The sequence below is a fragment of the Adiantum capillus-veneris genome, chromosome 1 (genome assembly GCF_014529385.1).
Source record: "Adiantum capillus-veneris isolate H3 chromosome 1, ASM1452938v2, whole genome shotgun sequence".
Taxonomy (NCBI): Eukaryota; Viridiplantae; Streptophyta; class Polypodiopsida; order Polypodiales; family Pteridaceae; genus Adiantum; species Adiantum capillus-veneris.
The window spans coordinates 61,675,963-61,699,174 of NC_140931.1; the positions used below are offsets into that span (position 1 = coordinate 61,675,963).

General features: G+C 43.7%; 1 protein-coding gene across 1 annotated transcript; it reads right to left on the reverse strand.

Moving 5' to 3' along the window:
- Window positions 1-306: 306 nt before the first annotated feature.
- Window positions 307-23,212, reverse strand: LOC147464881 (UDP-galactose/UDP-glucose transporter 3-like). Its single transcript, XM_086516965.1, has 7 exons — window positions 23,058-23,212; window positions 22,839-22,936; window positions 2,085-2,215; window positions 1,877-1,907; window positions 1,687-1,790; window positions 1,484-1,596; window positions 307-996 (listed from the first exon to the last, which is right to left on the reverse strand). Exons 1-7 carry the CDS (start codon window positions 23,147-23,149, stop codon window positions 585-587), a joined length of 981 nt encoding a protein of 326 aa, XP_086373091.1. The 5' UTR covers window positions 23,150-23,212; the 3' UTR covers window positions 307-584.

Genomic DNA, 23,212 nt, shown 5'->3' on the forward strand with positions numbered 1-23,212 from the left:
TTTTTACAATGTTTGTGTTTACACATGCACTTACTTTGCATAAAACGCCTCTCTCTTTCTCTTTCTCTCTCTCTCTCACACACACACCTCTTTGCATAAAATGTGCTCTGCATTCACAAACACTGCCTCTAAACCAGATATAAAATCAACTTACACTTCAATACAGGATATAGCTGCAATAGATGGACAACTTCCAATATTGATTACCTCTCCACTGAGCTGTTTTGGTGGAAAATGCAGCCAATGAGGTCCATTGGATACAGCCAAAGAAGTAACAGAGCCACATGCATACCATTTAAACCACACTTTCGACAAAACTATTTTTCGTATATTCTCACAGTTTGCCTTTCGGAGAGTTACAAATATGCTCCAAGGGAAGAAGGTAACAAGAATATGCTTCTTACATAATACAAAATAATGCCTCAAAATCTTCCCCAGCTTCTTCAGAACTCTGTCATCTAAAACTTTTCGCCAGATCTTTTACTGGCAATAGCACACAAGGAATCCAATATATTTGAGGATCCCGAGTATGGCAAGAGCACATGGCCCAAAGAATGCTTTTAAATGAGTCTATAAAATACACTTCAATCTTTCCTTGGTTTCTCAACCATTGGCTTGTTCTTGCGCCGCCACTTGAGGTAAATTTGCACTGAAAGCCCTCCAAATACCATCATCACGCCACTCCATTGCTGGGGTGACAAAGGGCTCCCACTCCACAAGGAGGAGACAAGAATGCTCATAAATTTTCGAGTTGTCGTTACGGTTGTTGTGGCTAGAGATCCAAACTTGCTAATGGTGAGAAATATGAAGTTTTGGCCCACCGCCCCGCACAAGCAGAAAAGGAGTATCTCCCAAGCAGCAGCAGGATGTTCCTTGCAAAATTTGATTGCTTCGACTCCACCACCTCCACTCCATGCAAACATGTAGAAAAATGAAAAGATTGATCCCCACAGGTTCATTCCCAGCATGATGTGCCAAGCTGTTGTTTTTGGATACCTTCAGACAAGAAGGGCAAATAAGTCAAATTTTCAGTGGAATGGCAAACAAACAATCAGAAAGCTTGCACGCAGTGACTTGAACAAAGCAACTTCACATCGTACGACATGACATCATACACAATCAAAACTTGTCGCATCCTACATCACTAAGAACCTGAGAAGATCGAAGGGTCACATGTGATGCGGCCATTGGTTGAGAGCATTCTTGGGAAGGCCAGCTCTCACACTGGAAAGCCAACTCTGTCAAGAGCTGAACTCCCCTTAGCTTTGTGTTTTCTCTAACAAGTGAGATAAAATATTCCCTCCACATATACACAGAAGGCCCTCCTATATTTCCCGCATTGACTTGTAGCATCCTTATCCCTCCCGTCACCCATTTCATTGTGTGTGTTTCATGTCAAACAATTACAACAGCAAGCATAGTGCTCCCTCTAGAAAGCCCATTGAAATTAATTTAACACAAGATGGGTAATCCCTAAGCTTACTTTGCAGAAATGGAATCTTGTGTGGCATTAGTAAAACCATCCATAGCCAAATTGATGAAGCACAAGCTGTAGCCAAGTGGTGCATTTGGACTTGGAATTGACTTTGCTTTGCTCTGCAAGTAAACATTTGAAACATGTTGACAAAATTCGTGACTGAAGATGCCTTGCAACATCATATCTCCGTCGATTCAACTCAACGATACCTTGAATAAAGCAAATGTTGAAACTCCGCCAGCAACAAGGAAAGTGCATATGTACTCCGGCAGTTTATATTTTACGCCATACACGAGAGTTCCCATCAGCATTACTGAAATCATCAAGAACAATCTGCTGAAATGGACCCCATAAACACGTGAAGGTAAACAGTGACATATAGAAAATGCCTCACTTCACCTGGAATCATTTTGGACGACTTGACAAGCACCTGCATCAAAGTAAAGACTCCGATTGGTTACTTGGAGAGCGGAATTATGTGTGATTCTCTACTTTCTAGCTCACAATCCCACCCACTTAAAGTAGAACACAAATTCTTTCCTTTTCACATTGACACCTTGAACATTCCACAATAGTAGAATTTCCAGAGAGAAGATAGTTGATGTACCTGGGCAGGATAACTTATGTACTTCAATGCTTGAATTCCGCAGGCTGGTCCAATTGAGTTTGTTAAACTTGGACTCCAATACATCCACAATGGGGCTTGATTGTTGCTTTTCTTAGTCAAGATCCCAATCACTAAAGAAATTGCACGGTGAATTCCCCTTTTAAAAGCAGTTTTTGCACAAAAATAAAAACACTCATGATTTATCAATCTCCGTAAGAGTGGTTGTTTAGTGAGTAGGTAACACCACTATGCTGGAATACAAAGCATAACATGGTATCCGTCTTTACAGCAGCAAAAGCTTCTGTGTGTGTGTGTGTGTGTGTGTGTGTGTGTGTGGCGCGCGCGCGCACACAGGAGTGTGTTAACCGCCACAGCGGGGACTAGTCAAGCAACAAACTCATCCACACACGATGGCGAACAAAGTCCCCCCTCAAATGTGCATAAAGTGATATCAACCCTCCCATATTCTAGAAGAGCCCAAGTTTGGTCATGGCATGCATACAAGACGTAAAGGATAATCAGCAAGCAATGCTGTTGCAAAAGGACCTTGACCCCACCGCCCCTCCCACATCCCTAGCAAACCACCTTTAAAAAATGTGCCACCTCAGCGAGGGTTAGACTATTTGTTGGTCATTGACTGCAAAGAGCCTACCTACCATCAAGAAGCTATTCAGATGGAAGATAGCGTGAAGTGGGAGCAAGCAATGCAATCGGAGTATAACTCAATCATGGCAAATGAGACTTGGGAACTAATAGAGTTTCCAAAGGGCAAACAAGCATGTCCTTGCATGCCACTAGCGTGTTGCTGTTAATCTTTCAGAGTCCAAACCTCTACTCCGATCTTCGGAAAAAAAGCTTATTTGTAAGTATGATATTGATGGTGGTGTAAGTCTCTGTCCAAACATTGTTGGGGTAAGCTATTTAGCTTACACCGATGCATGACCAACCTCTAAAGCCAAGCATGCAACCATGCACCATTATGTGCATGCATGCATCCCACTTTATAGTCATGCTATTCTCTATAGCCACATGCTATTTGACCCTTTTCCCACATGTGATGAACACTCTCTAGCATTAAATGCCACCTTCCTCTCTGCTCCTATATAAGGCTATATTGCTTAGCTTATATTTTGCTCTTTATCCAAATCAATCACGCAATTCTATTTTCATTGAGTGCTCTCTCTCTAATTTGTTTTGCTCCTAATTATTATGAAGTCCTCACTACCATGAATGCAACTAACCCTTTTCCGCTTTAACTAATCAATCCTTACAAGTGGTATCAGAGCTTGTAAGTAATTAGTATCTCCTAATTACGTTAATTAGATCCCTAAGCTAGATTTACTGCTCTCTCTCTTCCTAATCACTAAATCAATTCATACTTCTTTTAAGATTAGATTAGTATAGCTCAATTCTAGTCATCTCCATCATTGGCTTTGGGCAAGTCTACATGGCCACTACCCTCGCTAATGATCACCAACAATTAAATTGAATTGAGTGCTAGTTGTGTGTTTTTCTCTTCGCTACACCTTGGTGTTGATATTGCTCACACATGTGGTGACCAAGGCCATATTCAAATGGATTGCTTGGAGTATGATTTAACTATGTAGCATCACATTTAGATTCTATAAGGTAACTATGTCAGAATTGAGACAATTGAGCAATCACACCAATCACAATCCTTTGTTGTTAACCTTGTGCAACTTAATGAATGTAAGTATGCATTGTTGATGGTTCCTTTTAGAGAATTGATAGATGTATATAGAAGATAGATCTCTCAAGTAGATAGGTAGCAATGTAACAAGGAACAGGTGGAACACAACCCAAACGATCCGAAACGGCATTCCGGACGAGTCCCGTTCCCAAAACCGAGTCGGGAACGGAACACTAATCTGGAATGGGGTGTAATCAGAATGGTGTTCCGAAATGGGGGGGGGCGGGACGGAATAGGTAAAAGCAAGCACTTGGGGACAAGAAAGTAGGCATTTGGGGGCAGATTTGAAGCTGTTTGGGGGACATATTTGGGGCTGTTTGGCAGGTTTGCGGTTGTTTAGGAGTTGATTTGGAACTAAGCTGAAAGGAGTAATTCAAGCCTTACTTTAGTTGACCATTCCACCCCCACCCGCCCCTCCCTCCCGATTCCTATCCCGTTCTGGACCCTCCCATTCCCGTTCCGGGCAACTTTGATGGGCAGATCGATGGAGAGAGAGAGAGAGACCCATATGGTATTTTCTTTAGATTGCATGAATAGATTGTACACAAATGCAATACCTCAATGGAAGACTCGACTCGACTTGACTCTAGGATGATTACTGCCATGGAAACTCTTCAAAATAAAGCACTTTTGGGGCTGATTTGAAGCACCAATGGGCTCCAACTTCCGCTTCATATGGGCTGCGGATGGCCACCAAGAGGAGATCTACGACTAACTTGCACATCCAATGTGAGAGGAAACAAGGGCTGAATGCTGGCTGCAAAAAGGTAGATCCATAAGATGAGGCATCAAAGGAGGGATGGCGATGGCTGCCAGGAAGGGGGGTCATTGAGGCTGAAAATCACTGCAGCTATGGGGGTGACTAGATCTGCAAATACGTTGGAGAAAGGTGTAGCGATCCGTTACAAAAAGAAAAAGCCACATTGAGGATTTTGCGGGGTGCCCAAGAAATAAATGTGCAAGTAAGAGGAGGAAGGGTGCTTTTTATCGGGGGAAAGTGACCTAGAGATCTGCAAGTTAGGTGGATGCCCTATGAGTGCTCATGTGCACTAAAGTTTCTCACACTATTATAGTCATATCTCTCTCCAGAGATGCATTGGACATGGGAATTGGACACACGTTCTTCTTACCCTAAGCTACATGCTTGTGTTACTGGACACCCACCGAGCTGTAACAATACCCATCAAAACACGTGTACAAATCCCTTATGCAAGAGGGTTCCAAAACTAAAAACCCTTAACTAAAGGACTTGTTCAGGAGAGCTATACGCACGTGACAAACTATCTTCCCTCATGTTGCAGCTTCGCACACTCGCTTCACCGATATGCATCTTCATTGAAAGCACTCAAAGAATTGTGGAAGGATAGCACTCTAGCGCAAAGGTTGCTCATCTTTATGATCTTCCATCACACGTGACACTTCGAGCTTGACTTCTGGCATTGAGAGCAGGTTTATGGAGCAAGTTGCCTCGGATTGTTTTTGGAGGAGGCGAGACCAATCTCCTACCTATTGATCTACATAGTACAAACCTTGGCTATTGATCACAAGCAGTCCAATGGCATGGTGTACATGTGGTGGAGGTCTACCTGAACAATTAACACGAGTTCTTACGACTTGACGATACTGTGGTGTGTATGTCCGTCCGACCACCTTAGTGTGGGAGGACGTCATGTTCTTGGCATGAGCCCATCTTGGCATGTACTCTCTCCTATGCTCAATATACGGAGCTACCCCACGCTATGCAAGGTATGCTCAGTTTGGCTCATTCTCTCTCTTGTGACAGGCACGTCAAAATGGTGGAGATGGCGGGCATTAGGAGGGTTCTTTGGGGGTTTCATTTTGAGTTTCTTGGCGCACTGCAGTGGAGCAAGTAGCTATGGCGAGCTTCTTGGTTGACCCGGGGTAATGACTTTTGTTTGCATCCTCACTACTCCCTTTCTTGCTGATCTACTCTCGCCATCACTATCAACAGTAGCCTCTCTTGCACTACCTATGCTCTCCCCCCCTTCAGAGTTCAACATTCCTCAATGACCTTCACCCGAACTAGCTGCCTATCGGGTGCCCACAGTCACGCCGTCGCCCCTCCATTGGCTGCTTTCTGCCTATCCATATTGATGCACCGGCACTCCTTGTGTGCATCAAACCTTTGTCAGCTTCATGTGATACCCCATCTGCCCTTTCTTTCACTTGGGAGTCGGAATCGTTGCCCTGTGTTTTCTTCTCAATCCCTGGTTGTGCACGCATTGAGGCCAGTGTCCCTCATCATTGGAGGCCGCTATCAAATGCACCTTCCCAACTGCTCCAAGCACTGTCAATTGCCGAGCGTGCACCTTCCTTTGGACCTTCAGCCACGTCAGCATGTTCAATTGGCGCTGATCTGCCCAGTGTTAACTTCTCTCAGCATGATACCTCCAAATCCTTTCAGCAGCTCAAGATGCTCTCAATATTTTTTCTGCCCAAGTCCCAGCTCATAGAATCAAGACGTGTCGTAGGATGCTGCATGCTGATACCCTGTTCTCTGCTGGACATCCACATCGCGTATTCAATGTAGGCAAGCTTGTTGCCGAGGGTGGGGGCAATCAGGTCAACAAGAAGAGAAACCCGCCTGTCAAAAGAGTTGCTTTATTAACGAGGAGTTCACCATTTACTGCCGTCAGATCAACAGAGTCCCACCCAATCCACAGGATGAAGGGTGCGTCCAATCAAGATGTTCATGCAGCCTTCGCCAATCCCATCGTCAGGTGAAAGTTAAGCCGGGCTCAAAAATCCTTCAAGCAATGGTATACTGAAAAGGAGTTGCTGTAGCAACACTACGGAGGAACCTTTTCTTACCCTGCTCCAGCTTTCTTTGCACCAATCACTGGTTATTGTAGTCACCTTTTTAGTACATAGTTCATTTTTTAAAGCTCACCTATGACACCGAACCCCTTAGAGAAATGTATGTCACCATAAACATTGCATCCCTTGCCGTTATAATGCAGCCCCTCGTTGCTCCTCGCTTAGCTATTTGCATTGGGATAGCGACCTAATGCATTGCCTATGTCCAGATGTTTCTTTTGTCGAGTCCCCAAGTCGAGTCACCTAGTCCCTAAGTTGTTGTAAGATCACTCCCCCCACATGAAGCGTTGAAGTTGACGTAATCCCTTCAATTGTTGGAGTCCCTTCTCAGTCCAAATTTGTAAAAAAGATGTCCCATATTTTCTCTCCCTAAGGGGGGAGTGTGGGAGGATGTTGTGTTCTTGGCATGCGCCCATATTGGCACGTACTCTCTCCTATGCTCAATATAAGGAGCTGAACGACGCTATGCAAGGCATGCTCACTTTGGCTCATTCTCTCTCTTGTGACGGGCACGTCACAATACTAACAGCAATTTTAGGATCCCATAGCTACAAACTTTCCATTGGTGGAGTGGATAATCTATCTCGGTGCCTTGCTAGTTTCCCTTCAACTGAGGCTTCGCATTCACTCCAATAAGAATGTCTCTCAGCCCAACAAATCCATGGATCTTCTGTTCTATCGTCCATCAATTTGAGGGTGTATCATTCAATCAAAGAATTGCTACATTGCTATATTTTTGAAGGAAAAAGTGACATCCATTTCTATGCAAGATTTGACTTGCTAAAGAGAGGGTTGTCATGGGAACATGCAAGGGTGTGGGATCCAACCGGAAGTGGTGTGTGGTAAGTCCTTGACAGTAGGGTATTTTCATGTTTCTCCTCTCTCTTGATTTATATAGAAGTTGACGACTATATCTGCCCATCAGGTTTTGCTATCCCTCGGATTGGTAAAGTATGCAATGCTACAATAGTGACAGGAACCCATTGTCTTTTGATGCCATTGTGTAGTAGTGTGTCTTTGGCTAAAGGAGGAGAACGAGAAGAGAAACCTCCATCCCTCCCAAATTTTGGATTTTTCATGGCTAAAGAATAATTACTCAGCTTGAGGCATTGTTATATGCAGCAGGGAGAACAGAAGCAAAACCAGAAACATTAAAAACTTCTACATTCAGGGAGTTTCCAACATTATATGGAATAAGACAAATGGAAATAACGATAAAAGTGAGACGGATAAACTCAAAAAAAAAAGTTGAGTTTCGGATGATTGTGGCTTCAAGGGCCATGTGTGATATGCTAGCTTCAAAGTATTGTGTTTTAATTGTTGGGAGTTCAAGGAGGATAAAGCAATCATTAAGTAGAGGAGTTGTGGGTTCTCACATTTAGAAGCTATTCCAATGGATCCCATTGTGGTCTCTAGATTTGCTCCTAGTATGCACTCCTCACTTACGTATCAATGTCCTAAAGCAACAGTCTCACTTCAAAACGTAGGTTTTTGTCATAAATTTGTTGTTTCTCCTCTATCTAGATGTGATGTGATATTTGGCATGAAGTGGTCTCGTGAGTTTGATCCACAAGTTAATTGGAAAGAGAACTCTCTCTCTCTCTCTCTCTCTCTCTCTCTCTCTCTCTCTCTCTCTCTCTCTCTAAGGTGCCTTTCCCATGGTTATTGGTTGTGAGCACGGTATTCGTTCCTTGCCATTGATCTCTCACACTCATATCATCATCATAAAACACACAGTCTAACTGTATCTCTCAATACACAGTCACGCAGTTCAAAAAAGAATCAATCATTGGAACCGCTCAATGTCTTTCATTCTCTAAAGCATGAGAAGCATTTTGTGTATGGTAGAGATTTTAGTGTCAATTTTGGTCATCAAACCTTCAATTGGCTCCAACCCACCATGCCTAGTGTATTTTGGAGCAAATGTCAAGCTAGATGGTTCCAGTCTTGTGAGCAATTTGATGGTTTGATTGATTATGTTCCTAGTAAAGCTAACCCAATTGCAAACACGATCAGTCATGAAGGAGAAATCTTGGCTTTCGAGCCAAGGTCCACAATACCCATTGAGGAAGTATCTTACGTTTGCATAAATAGTCAGTATGCATTTTTCTAGTCTCTCATCTGTGACGGTCTCTTGTATTTTCGTCACCGTCTTTGTGCGTTACTTTCTCATAGGAAAGCCATATTGCACGATGCACATGACTCACTCATGGATGAGCACAGAAGCATGAAGTCAGTCTTTTAGGAAGCATAGTCCTTTCCAATCATCCAAAAAAGTAAAAGATGTGTCTATGATATTGTGGTTGAAGTTGTTTCAAGAAGATCCCCCAAAGGAGATTCTTAAAGAGAATGAACCCGAGATCGTGGACAAAGTTGAAGACATGAAGCCATAGCAAATTATTCTACATCGCTTTCGGCGTTGCCCAAAGAAGCAATCATTGTAGTCCTTTTGAAGTGCCATGCAGCTCAGTACCAATACCTCACCTTGAAAAGGGGGAGATGTCACGTGCACATCTAACCCTATGCTCATCCAAACAAGCGAACTCCTATTTCTAGGGTTTAGGACAGCCTAGGAAGTGTTATGGCACCCTTGTGAGCCTGTACACAAGACATGCATGTCCAAGCACTTAAGTTTAGTTGCATACCCTTTGATTGCATTGTGTGTGTGTGTGTGTGTGTGTGTGTGTGTGTGTGAGAGAGAGAGAGAGAGAGAGAGAGGGAGAGAGAAAGAGGGCAAGGGAACATGAGATGGAGGAGAGGGAAGGAGCATACCTGGCTCTCCTTCCTCTCCTTAAAGTGTGTGTATGTGTGGGGGGGGGGGGGAGAGGGGAGGGGAGAAGAGAGAGACAGAGAGAGAGAGAGAGAGGTGCTGTAATTCCTATTTCGCTAGAGTGTCAAAACTCAAATCTGAGATTTGAGTTTTTGGTGCTCTCAGTTTGTTTTTTTACCTTGTCGGCATTGCTATGATCGTCCCTATGCAACAAATAATATAGCACCACTTATAGTGACGTTTATAGTGACGATCATAGCGACGCCGTGAATTTTCACATTTGAGCGTCGCACTGCTAGCGTCACTAATATGAAGAACCTCTTGTAGTGCATCTAAAATTCTCCTCAACAACCAAAAAAGTAAGATTTTAATCACTTCCACGCGAAGTATCCATTCGGCTTCGAGTGATGATCATTTTGAAGTCATGGGTTCTTGTGGTCTGGGTTCTTAAGTTCTCGAGGAACTTGGGTTCTTGGCACGTCTTGGGTTCTTGGGGTTCTTGAGGTCATTGATTCGTGAGAATCTAGGGTTCTTGAGTTCTTGGGGTCCTTAATTTGTGAGAATCTAGGGTTCTTGAGGTTCTCGAGTTCTTGGGGTCCTTGATTCGTGAGAATCTAGGGTTCTTGAGGTTCTTGAGTTCTTGGAGGTCTTGGGTTCTTGGGGTTTTCTTTCGCTTGCAAATCGCGTTGGAGAAGGATCTTCTCTTCACCCGAGTTCTACCCTTTTCTGCAGGCGCAACCCTTGGCGGCCTTGCGCTCACACCAAGCTTGCTTTTTCCCACCTCACGTCGATTGGCCGGCCGCTAAGTGCACGGTCCGCTCTCAATGAGTGAAAAGAGACACAAGGGGAGGCTGGACAAGCCCTTCTTTCTGGGATTCATCATTCCTGTCACTCTTCAACAAAACACGATTAGGAATCACCACGCCCAAGTAAACTTGGGTTTGTGCGATCGCAACAAGCAAAAAAAATTCTTGTGGTTCTTTCCTTGAGTAATGCAGAACACTTCCAAAGCTCTGATACCAATGTTAGGTGCAACGGAATGAATGTTGTATTCTCTCAAGATTGGTGATCTTTATTGCTCAAGGTTCCTTTTAGTTCTTTGGGGAAAAAGGGAGCTTTCCGTCTTGTAGAGTGCTGTGGTCACGAACAAAGTGAGTGGATATTGTGCGTGCAAGTGAATGAGACTGAGAGAAGGAGAGAGGAGATACGACACCCGAGAGGTTGTAAAACCCTCCTCCGAAGGCCCCACTCTCGTCAGCGAGAGTGGTCTACTTTGATTGCACAAAGGTGTACAATGCGAATGCAATGGACTAATGCAAGTTGGACAATGCCGATGACGACGACGGTGATGACGACGACGACTTGATGGCTGAAATCTGGGATCTTCTAATCGCAGAATTCGGGACTGTTTCGGTGGCTGAAAATGACTGTTTTGGCTGTGTTTTTATGGCTGAAAATGGGGGAACATCTACAACCGTCTAGGGGCTGATTTGCTACTGCGTCATAGGCTGAAAACTACGAGAATCCAACTACTGAATTCTGCTTTTCTCCTACTGTTGAGCTGGCGTTTTTGACAGGGCTAAAAAAACGCTGAATCTGCAATGATACTGGCGTTTTTGTCAAGGGCTGAAAAACGCTGGCTGGGATGTATCTGCTGAGGTTGTAACGTCAGGCAAGAGGACTTGTCGGCGATGGCTTGCTGGGAGGAAACGCCAAAGGGAAGGAGTGGATGGCGAGGGTCTATTGCTGAGGGGGGGGGGTATTGCTGAAAGTTGCCTGTTGAGCGGGAAGCTCATGCTGCCTCTTCTACCAGAAAGTGCTAACTTGGGTTTGCTTATATATTAACTTAGCAAAATTGCCCTACCTACTTTTGTTGGAAAGTCACTTAAAAATAATAAGTGAAAATAACCAATAAATAGGAAAATAGGCTAAATGCACTGGAAAATTCCCCTAACTAATGCTAATGGATTCTGATGGGAATTCCGATGATCATGCTGTGTGCAACCGAAGGATTGCATCTATGCTAAGTGACTTGGCATGCACGGTCTACGAATAGACTCACAAAAGTGCCAGATCACTGCTAATCTAAACTGACTAAACCCTGCTGTCGTGTAGCTTGTCCCCGGACACATAGGGTTGGGATGTGTCACGTGACACCCCATGTAAGCGTTTACTCAGACGGCTTACATGAAATATCGAAGAAATACAAGAGTGCGCAGAGTTCATGAAGTTGTGAGCTAGACTCCTAATTCGCGTGAGTATCTTGAAAAGCTCATAGTTACTAAGGGATAGAATAGGGAGTTTCCTCATGTCAAACAGCTGAACATTTTGGAACATACAGAACTACATGTTCACCCCTAATGAAGGTTACATGCAAACATGGTTTGTCAACACACTTTCTAAGTCCTTGACTTATGAAACTATTGAATCGGTATCCAACCCCACCACAACAGGTGTTCAAAATTGAAAACATAAGCAAATTCTAGAATAGGGAGAGAATTACCCATTCATAATGCTTTGTGCTAATGTATGCTCTTAGCAGACCCTTTAGCACTAGAAAAATACTTGTAAGCTGTCCATTTAATGCGGGATGAATAGCAACAGTAAGAGTGAGGTACTTGACCCCAACCACTTACAGACATTCTTCCATGACTGACGATAACTTTGACTCAACCAGTGAGTATCCAACCATATACTTGATATGGAGTGGAGACAACCAACTAGGTTGAAAGCGGGTTGGAGTGGAGTAAGCTCATAGAGTAGACCATCCAACCACAGACACCCATCCTAAGCCGTGACTTTGTACGATAGGGTGTAAACTCATAAATCTGCTTGAAAAGTTGCACTTGAAGTGCAAAAAGTTGCAGAAACAAGAAAGTCCATCAATTGGCATGCCGCTCCGAACAAATTTGTGTTAAACACTAGGGCCCATAACACCTAGTGTGCATGCATTTAACACAAACAAATCCAAACTGCAATTCCATGACGAGACTTTCCACGGCACGTACGTGAAAGCCTTGCAACAAGAGTTGAATTATAACAGAATGTGAAAGCTCTGTCACACCTAGGTACCAACCATGAGACATTCTCATGAACGTAGCATACTTGGCTATATGTAGAAATGACCCTCCGTTAAGGTGGTTTCACAGCACTTGTAATCTTAACAAGTCTGTACTTAGTATCCGACAATTTCTGGCCACTGATACGGTGTGCTCCAAATGGTCTAAGAAACGGATGCGACCAACACGTAGGGACTTCATTGCGACACATCATTAGGAATTAGGAGCCAATGTCAGGCCCAAAGACTCATATTCGCCACATGTGGAATATGTCTCAAGTAAGAATGGCAAAGAAAGCGACATCCATCAAGCACAAATTGTACTTGTGTGTGGAGGTAACTGTAAACACTCTGCAACGTGAGTGAGAGGGACCCTCATTATCATTGCTCCACACTGGCTAAACCGAACTCAGTGAGTTCCTAGACCATGTGTCACATGTGACAACATGTGGCAAACAGAACCGTACCATGTAGGTCTGTAATTGTTTCAACAAGATTCAAACCCATCACGACAGATATTGGCACAGAAAGATAGAAAGATAAAAGGTAAAGCGATAAGACAGTTCTTGGTTAAATTCAAGACCTACTCCGCATTGGATGCGAAGTGAATGGAGGAGGAGGACGTGGCAGATACTCCTCGCCCTCCATTGCGTACGTGGCAGGCGCTGTACGAACACCTCCGCTGATCGCGCCGGATGTACGGACTGCTGACGTGGCATTGAGAAGAAGAATTTTCCCCACCATGAGGTTTTTCTAACCCTTCCCCATCTACGACAACGATTGCACTAACTCCAATGGAGGAGTTGAAGCTGTTGTTTATGGAACAAACTTTACAACTCAAAGCAAGACATGCCGCAAGAATGGTAGCCATAGCGCGTGAGTACGAACAAGCACGCTTGGAAGCCAAAGAACGACAAGCCAAATTTGATCGTGAATTCAAAGAAATGGAACGCAGACACGCAGAAGCCGAAGCAAAAAGACAAGCAGCGAACAAAGCAAGACAAGCAGAATTTAATCGCGAGATCAAAGCAAGAAGGGAAGAGCGCTTGCGGCTCTTTTCTCCAGCTCAGGCACAAATGCACCAGAATCGGAAAAAGGAGACTCTCTCAGTCTCTTCTTCTCCAAAGCATGATACACAGGATTTGCATGATTGTGTGAAGCATGATGATGATTTGATTGACCATGATAAGCATGATGATTTGAATGACAAGCATAATGATTTGGATGACAAAGATAAGCATGATGATTTGAATGATATTGCTAAGCATGATGATTTGGATGACAATGACAAGCATGATGATTTGCATGATCAAGATGTGATTTCTCACAAGCATGATGAATTGCATGAACAAGATGTGATTGTTCACAAGGATGATGTATTAGTGGATGCTTTTTCTAGCGAAGCTAACCTCGTTGTAGATTCGATCAATCACGAGGAACCGATCTTGGCTTTCAAGTCAAGGTCCAAAGAACCCCCACAGGACGATTCGATCATTCGGGAAGAAGCGATCTTGGCTTTGGAGCCTAGGTCCAATGAACCCCTTCAAGAAGAACCGATCTTGGCTCTCGAGCCTTGGTCCAAAGAACCATTACAGGAAGTATTATGTGTTCGCATGATTGATACGCACGCATTGTTCGAGTGTTTCATTCGTGACGGTTTCTTGTATTTTAGTCAACATCGTTATGTGATCCCTTTTCCTAGGCATGACATATTGTATGTTGAGCACGTTTCTCTCATGGATGAGCACGAATGTATGCGGTTTTTTCATGAAAAGCTGAAAAGTTTGTATGTAAGGAAGTCGCATTCCATGTCTCTTCCTTGGCATGACACAGTTTCCGAACGAGCACATGATTGTATGAGCACCAAGCATGGGCATTTCCAATGTGATTAGCCACAGTTGATTGATTTCGATCGAACAGAAAAGATTCGACCGCATTGTTTGCATGTGTTTGATGAACGGGTTGTCACTCCGTCTCTATGTTCATCTACATTGCATACACAGTCTTTAGAGAAGACTATATTTTTTTCCTTCACTTTACATGGAATGGGTATGTTCATGGTTTTGTGTTGGAGATGGTTTCAGGAATTTTCAGCCATGGAGATTCTTGAAGACGAAAGAAGCAAGACTCTAGACGAAGTTGAAGCAAGAAAGGAGATTCAGAAGACTTTGTGTCGCTTTCGGCGCGGCCCAAAGAAGCAAACGTTGCAGACCTTTATGAAGTTCAAGTACCGCACGACCCACACATCAGAGTGGGCCGGCGAAGAGTCCCTTCCAAGATTCCGGATGTTGTTGGCGATCTCCCTCGACGCCATACAGTTCGGTACCAGTACCTCACTTTGAAAAGGAGGGGATGTCACGTGACACATCTCAACCCTATGTGTCCGTGGACAAGCTACACCACAGCAGGGTTCAATCAGTTTAGATTAGCAGTGATCTGGCACTTTTGTGAGTCTATTCGTAGACCGTGCATGCCAAGTCACTTTAGCATAGATGCATATCCTCCGGTTGCACACAGCATGATCATCGGAATTCCCATCAGATTCCATTAGCATTAGTTAGGGGAATTTTCCAGTGCATTTAGCCTATTTTCCTATTTATTGGTTATTTTCACTTATTATTTTTAAGTGACTTTCCAACAAAAGTAGGTAGGGCAATTTTGCTAAGTTAATATATAAGCAAACCCAAGTTAGCACTTTCTGGCAGAAGAGGCAGCAGGAGCTTCCCGCTCAACAGGCAACTTCTCAGCAGCACCCCCCCTCAGCAGTAGACCCTCGCCATCCACTCCTTCCCTTTGGCGTTTCCTCTCAACAAGCCATCGCCGACAAGTCCTCTTGCCTGACGTTCCAACCTCAGCAGATACATCCTAGCCAACGTTTTTCAGCCCTTGACAAAAACGCCAGCATCATTGCAGATTCAGCATTTTTTCAGCCCTTGACAAAAACGCCAACATCATTGCAGATTCAGCGTTTTTTCAGCCCTGTCAAAAACGCCAGCTCAACAGTAGCAAAAACGCAGAATTCAGCAGTTGGATTCTCGCAGTTTTCAGCCTATGACGCAGTAGCAAATCAGCCCCTAGACGGTTGCGGATGTTCCCCCATTTTCAGCCATAAAAACGCAGCCAAAACAGTCATTTTCAGCCACCGAAACAGTCCCGAATTCTGCGATTAGAAGATCCCAGATTTCAGCCATCAAGTCGTCGTCGTCATCACCGTCGTCGTCATCGGCATTGTCCAACTTGCATCAATCCATTGCATTCGCATTGTACACCTTTGTGCAATCAAAGTAGACCACTCTCGCCGACGAGAGCGGGGCCTTCGGAGGAGGGTTTTACAACCTCTCGGGTGTCATATATCCTCTCTCCTTCTCTCAGTCTCATTCACTTGCACGCACAATATCCACTCACTTTGTTCGTGACCACAGCACTCTACAAGACGGAAAGCTCCCTTTTTCCCCAAAGAACTAAAAGGAACCTTGAGCAATAAAGATCACTAATCTTGAGAAAATACAACATTCATTCCGCTGCACCTAACATGGGGACAACCATGTCATTGACCAACAGATTCTGGTTGATTTCATTGAACCTCCTACCCAACCGCATAAACCTACGTGCATTTTAGACTATCATGATTTACGTATGCGTTGTCATGTAGGTCGACAAGTTCTTGTACAGAGGAACGATTGACCTGACCTGAAGAAGGTGCCACTTGAAAAAACATTAGTGTTCTTAACAAGAAGTAACCCACTTTTGTTTTCAAGGACGAAAACACTTCTCATAGGGGAGAGTAATGTCAGGCCAAGGGCCACCCTCGAGGTCAAGGACCTCGCCAAGAGCCGACTGCCCAGTGGAGAAGGGATCCTGCAAGCCAAGGGGCTATAAAAGGGTGGTTGGACGGAGGATCGTTCACGCCAGTTCCGAGGGTTCTACAGTAGTCAAGGGACCCTTTTCTGTGTCAAAATATGCAAAGGGGAAGCAACCTCTGCAAACTTTCTAATGAACCGCCTGTAGTACGAACACAAGCCCAAGAAGCTTCTAACTTCATGGACATTCTTCAAATCGAGCCAATCACAGATAGTCTCTCTCTTGGCCGAGTCCATTTGCACTCCTGCTGCTGATACAATGTGTCCCAAAAAGAGTATCTTTGGTAGGAAAAATTCACTTTTCTTCGCATTAATCACCAACTAGTGATCTCGTACTACCTGAAAGACCTATAGCAGATGTTCTCTATGTTCTGCCTCATCCTTGGAGAAAACAATGATGTCGTCAAAGAAAGTGTCAACAAATAGTCTATACTCTTGATAAATACTGTCCATCATCCGGTTAAATGTCGCAAGAGCATTGGTTAGGCCAAAAGGCATCACCAAAAACTCAAATAACCCAAAAGTCGTCCAAAAAGCTGTCTTGTAGACATCTCCCGACGCAATTCGGATTTGATGATATCCGCTCTTCAAATCGATCTTGCTAAAACACGAGGATCCCTGTAGTCGGTAAAGAATATCATCGATCCTAGGAATCGGAAATTTGTTCTTGATGGTGATTTTGTTGAGAGCTTTGTAATTGATGCACATTCTCCAAGATCCGTCTTTTTTCAAAACCAACAACACTGGAGAGCAGTACGGTGAAGTGCTAGGTTGGACAAGACCCTTTTCCAAGAGGTCTTTCAGTTGGTTCATAATTTCTTCGTTCTGGGCTCGGCTCACACAATAAGGTGGCCGGTTCGATGGTGTGCTTCCAGGTATCAGATCAATGGTATGATCCTCGAGACGAGGGGGTGGTAACTTGCTTGGCAGGCCCTTTGAAAAGCAATCGGCATGAGTGTGGAGAAAATCGTGGCGTTCTCTATCAAGTTCTGACATATTTGTCCTATTCTCATCGCTCAACTCTCTCAAAAAGATCGAGTAAACAAACAGACTCGATTTATTAATTTTGAAACGGCAAAAGCCAATACAATAGGAACAGACTCGCCCTTTAAGTTTCACATCAAGTACAATAGTTCGACCCTTCTCTGTAGTCGAAGTCGCTTTTCTCGCCCGATAGTCGACCACGACGTTGTTCTTATGGTACCAAGGAATTCCCAAGAGGACATCACAACCCTCTAAGGGCATTATGTAGAAGTCCTCATGCCCCAAACACCCCTGGCAATGCAACCAAAGTTTGCCAATGACAGGTGTAATGGATATGTCCCTACTGGGTGCCGCTAGAACTACTTCTCTCGAGCCGCACCGCCAATACAGGTGAAATGAAGTTGGCCTTGGCTCCTCCATCAAAGACAATTAGGGCTTCTTTGTCTTTCACTTTGCCCCAAGCTCGGCAAAGTTCAGTACTCTCATCAATCATGCTTGGGTCAATACCCATGCAATCTGGAACCAATCCTGCTTTCATCTTGCCATTTCGTCCACGTTCCTCAGTTGCTTTCAAACCCTCAGGCTTGTCTTCATCCTTGTTGTTTTGTTCTCTAGGTGCCTTTCTAGGGCACTTCGCGGAAATATGCCGAGTTTCCCCGCATTCGAAGCACTTCCCCTCCTTGATGTAGAGAGCTCTCTCCCGAAGAGTAAGCTTGAGTCGTGCATCCTTTTCTTTCTTTTCTCGGTTGCTCTTCTTCTTTCTACTTTCATTGTTCAAAATCTGTTCGTTCCTCTGTGTCATGATTTCATTTGTGGATAGGTCATACTGCCTGAGTGGATGGCAAAACCCCGTTTCGCATGACTCATCCATTCCTGAATGGAATCTGACTTTTGATCTAAGCAGTGATCTCGGATCTTTTTAGGGAGTCCCAAGGTAAACCGCTCAATCTGCTCTTTGAATGAGATCTTCTTAAATGAAGAGGCTGGTAGAAAAGAGCTCCAAAATCTCTCGCAATATACGTCCAATGAATCTCTCTTGGTCATTCGAAGATGGTTCCAAGCAGTTCGTATGTCAAGTTCGTACTCCCGGGTCAACCAAGAAGAAATTAAAAGCTTTTTAAATTTCACCCATTTAACTCGCGCTTTCTCGTTCAATAGAGGCGTGGACCGCCAAGTTTGAGCATTTTCCCTGAAATAAGAGGTAGCCCTCCGAGTCCGAACTATCCGAAGATGAGTCCTATGTAGAAGAGTCCGAAATTGGGCGAGATTTAGACTTCTTTGCCTTTTTCTTGCCCTTTCCAAAGCTTTGCTTTTTGCTTCGCTTTTTCCCTTTTCTGTCTTCTTCGCTCGAATCAGAAGAGCTAGAAGAACTGTCAGAAGAAGAAGAATTGGATACTCCTTTGAATCTGACATGCTTTTTTTTGCTTTCTTGCCAAGGCAAAAGCAGATTGACGACCCAAGTAACTCGAAAAGTCAGTTCCTTTCTCTGCTTTTTGTCGTGCTTTTCAGTTTTGTTCTGCGCGTCAAAAAGCTGAGAAATCCATGCATCAATCACCTCTTCTAATTCTTGCTCAGTAAACATCCTTGGAGTAAGAGGTTTCTTGAGTGCCGGTTTGAGGGGTATTTCTGTTGTTTGCCGCCACTGTGCGTGCACCTCGTCGAAGGAGGTCTGGGTCATAAATTTTGCAAATTTCGGATCCTTCGCAAAATTTAACATCATCTTTGTTGCATCGTCAATCAATCGTCGACGCTCACATCTCTTCAAGTTCCGCCCAAGTAGGCTGAGGCGAGCCGTACTCCTCGCATGAATTTTCTTCGTGATCTCTTCCCGCATCTCCGGATGCAGAGGAAGTCGATTGATTTCTGTTTGAATCCACAAGTGCCGCGTAGAAATCGGCCACGCTCTGATACCATTGTAACAGACTTGGACACTCCAAGTCAAGATTCTACCGCAACACGACAGGAATTCACTTCAAAACATTTCACAGTTCACAATTGATTCGACATGGCCCGGCGGAGTTCCGTGCCTAGAGATATTGGCCCCAAAGACTGGCGCCCCTTTCGGTATTTCTTTTTGTATTAATCTATTGCAAAGGTACACAGGAGTGGTTGGGTTTCACTCTCAGACTCTGCGTCCAGATGCTCTGAGAAGTGAGAGCTCAACAACACTTATAAAGAGATTACAAGGGATGCCAAAAGCAGAGCCCCAAAAGCTAAAAATCAAAAGCTCTTCCCAAAAATAAAGCAAGTCTTCTTCACAAGCCATTGCTAGATAAAAAATAAGCAATAAATCTCTCTCTCTCTTGCGTAGAATAAAGCCCAAAAGCTGCCACTGCTTTTTTCCCTGCGCAAAAGGCTGCTATTCCGTACGGCAATGCCACGTCAGCAATCCGTACATCTGTCCGCGTTTTTCGGTGCAATCTACGAAGGTGTCCGTACAGCGCCTGCCACATCAGCAATGCACGGCAGGTGTGTGTACTGGGCAGCCACGTCACCATTTTGTGAGGGGGGGGGAAGCCCATCTGCTCTCTCTCTCTCTCTCTCTCTCTCTCTCTCTCTCTCTCTCTCTCTCTCTCTCTGAACCTTCACTCATAGTACCATTCTCTCTTTTCTTCCTAGTCTTTGCACATCTCTCATGAAGTAAAAGGAACCTTGAATGCACATTGAGCACTTATCATAAGCATTCCCATCAATCACTTCCGCTACACATTACAATTAGAGTAAGAAAGGTGTGGCTTATAACGTTAATTGCATGCTTGCACGTCTACAAAAGTGTAGATAGCATTTATGTGTGTTACAAATCAACATTTTTGCTACAAGGGGTTGGTTGTGCTGTAGTTTTCAAATTCAGGCAATATTCTTTCTTCATCAGCACCTGAGACAGCCCAAGCTAAGAGTCTGATATGCAGATTGCACAAGCTTGATGTTGTCCAAAATAGCTCTCTAACCCGTGAATTGACATTTTATTCTATAAGTCAAAGTTGCAATCAAAGTTAATAAATTTTTAGCCTCTTCGGTGCTCAAGCTTCAACTTTGACTTGACAACAAGGTTCAGCTTGCTAAGATAACCCCAAATTAGCCAAAAATATAAGGATAGTGCAAATAGAGGATCCATGAGTTGGAGGCCTTAGAGAGATCCCCTCTTCAAGATGTAGTTGCACCTTCATGCTCAAGGCATATGTCTTGTCAAAATAGCCATTTGATTGAGGATTCATAATTCGTACCGAGGATCAATAGTTGCAACCATCAAATTTTCAAATGGGCAATCCATAGCATTGAAGATCCATAGATTTGTCAACCGTACATCTCAATATCTTATTGATCTATAAAGATGTCGCTCGGCCCATTCTCATTGGAAATTCAATAACTCTATGATCTATTACATGCACGTCTAGCTTGATGTGTCCTTTCAATATTGTACACCTTTGGTACTGCTTCAAAGTCCAAACTACTCTAGGAAAATCTATGGAGCAGAGATGATGAGGCATTTATGCTAAGGTGGCAATAATGATGATATTTGTTGTAGTAATAGTAAAAAGAATGGGCCAGCAAATAGAAATGACCATTCAAAAGTAGGGGCAAGGGGCAATTTTTGCGCCCATCACAAAGTGCTGACGCAAAAGCCCTGTACAGTTGGTTGACCGCTTGGTTGAAAGCTCGTGTGGCACATCTATACGAACAGCTTGCTTGAACGCACACAATGATAATATGGCACTAACTATACATATGCTATGATGATGTGGCACTTGTGACAAATGATTGCTGACAAAGGGAATGAGAGAACAAAGCCGAGAAAAGGGACCATCCTTGGATGCAGGAAGCCCAAAATTTACGCTGCAACTTTCACCGGGATTGCAAGACTTTACGGCCGACGATGACATGGCAACTATACATGGCAGCAAGTCTATGCAAGCTTTTTGTTGGGGAATATTTACGAAAAGCTTTTGTGACTCGACTATATAAAACCCACATCCTTTTGTGGTCAACAGAATTTTGGGGCTTAAGTGCATATAAAATGGTGGCCAATGTGCCAATTGCAGCTTAGATTATGAGGAGTGGTCTCTCCCAATAGTTGTAACTCCGTTGAAAAACAATAAAGAGATACCACCACGGGTGCCCAACTTGGTGACCAATAATCTTTGAAGAGGAACTACGCCTCTTCCCGTATGCTCTAGTGTGAAAGTGTGAAGTCTTTTTCTGTTTTGTTGTAGTTAATTCAGGTCGTATCATTGATTTCTCGTTGGCACATAGTACCGACCAGTTACAATGTTGCTTTACAATAGCATACTAGCATGGCAACCAATCGTATATGCTTTCTATCTAAGCCTGTAGGTGCTTTCACTCGATTTCCCAAGTGAGCAGTTGAATGTACAAGTTGCCTTTACTCTATTCCACGCTTGTAAATTGACAGCCAGCATGTTAATTACTCAGATTTTGAGAGTGGTCTCTCCAAAGCAAGGAGCAATTGTAATGTGTTTGCTCGACATTTATGAGATAAAGAAATATCACAAGGGACGTCTACCTTCGGGACTATTATAGCTCGGAGGGAAACCCCTTGTCTCTTGCATTATTCTTGACACTTGTGTGCAATTTTTCTCATTAGTACTTAAGTCTATTCAATGATCTATCATCTGTCTTTTAAAGCGTCAATCAGATTCGGCAGTATCAAAGCCCGGTCAATTGTTCTTCTATGGACAATCTAACCCACTTTTCTGAAACAAATTTGCAACATAGCTTCAAATCCTCAAAATAATCAGAAGGAAGAGCATGAAGAGGTGGAAGCATAATTGCCAAGAAACTCGTTTCTTCATGGTCTTGTCCAAGTGTTACTTTGACTGACGTTTTCAACGTCAAGGTGAGTTTTTGTATTTCATGGTCTTTTATTGTTGATTTGCCTGTACATGTGTTATGAATACATGTGTTATGGCTTGACACTTAAAGATTTTGACGAAACTTTAATTGTGGCATTTCATAAACTAGTTGAAACTGTTACAAAACTTTTGAAACTCTTTTCATATGAAATGTGGTTTACCTCTTGTGTTGACGCGGTACTGCCTCAACAGGAAGGTCTTTAGCATATGGGGTATGATGGCGCATTCTCACAAATGGGCAAGCCTTGCTCACTAGCAACTTGACCTTTAAGACCAAGAAGACTTACAAAGCTCCTTGTCAAAAAGTCCCACACTATTCGGATGAGACAACACATGGTTGTATCCTTGCAATCTTCTCAATCTAGATTGAGAAAACTGTCGAAAGACTTTCCGACAGCACTTGTCTATTAAAGCACAGCAATAAGTGCCATGGGCAAAACACACAAGCAAATTGTTTCAATTTTTGGGAATGTCAAATAAGGCGATTAACTTTGTAATCTTCTCACAATGAACACCGATACATTTCTTACAAGAAAACTCAACGATGTGCCAGCTTTACTGTTTAAGTCTCTATTTCTGTTTTGTGGGCCGAAAAGGAGGAAGCAAACATTGAAAGGAAAGGCATTCGTGATTACAATGCAAACACAGAAAGAAGCACTTACTCAGGTACGACCAGACTAAACAGACCACGTTCTGAGCAAAATTCAGAAAAGGTAGATGCTTGAAGCGGCTCCCATCTGGCCCAAATTTCTTTGTAGACCTAAACATGGGTTAAACAAATCAACATCGAAGACTCACACTCTCTCTCTCTCTCTCTCTCTCTCTCTCTCTCTCTCTCTCTCTCTCTCTCTCTCTCTCAAAATGAAAGATCGAAAGCTTACAGTGTCTCTTGCAGGACCCCTTGTGTAATGTAGGCGGAAAATATGCCGGCAGCGCAGAACGCTAGCAGCAGGACGCGGCCAGCAGCTCCCATCGCTGGAACAGATCGACGCAGAGAGAGCTGAAGACGAGTATTTTAGTCGCTTTATTACTCACC

Excerpts from the sequence above, each read along its gene's own strand:
- LOC147464881 (XM_086516965.1), bottom strand. The coding sequence starts at position 23,149 with ATGGGAGCTGCTGGCCGCGTCCTGCTGCTAGCGTTCTGCGCTGCCGGC. Across the intron at positions 2,216-22,838 it reads TTTAGTCTGGTCGTACCTGA|TGATTGGGATCTTGACTAAG; the intron begins GTAAGTGCTTCT and ends CAATTTCTTTAG. Across the intron at positions 1,791-1,876 it reads GTCGTCCAAAATGATTCCAG|TAATGCTGATGGGAACTCTC; the intron begins GTGAAGTGAGGC and ends TGATGATTTCAG.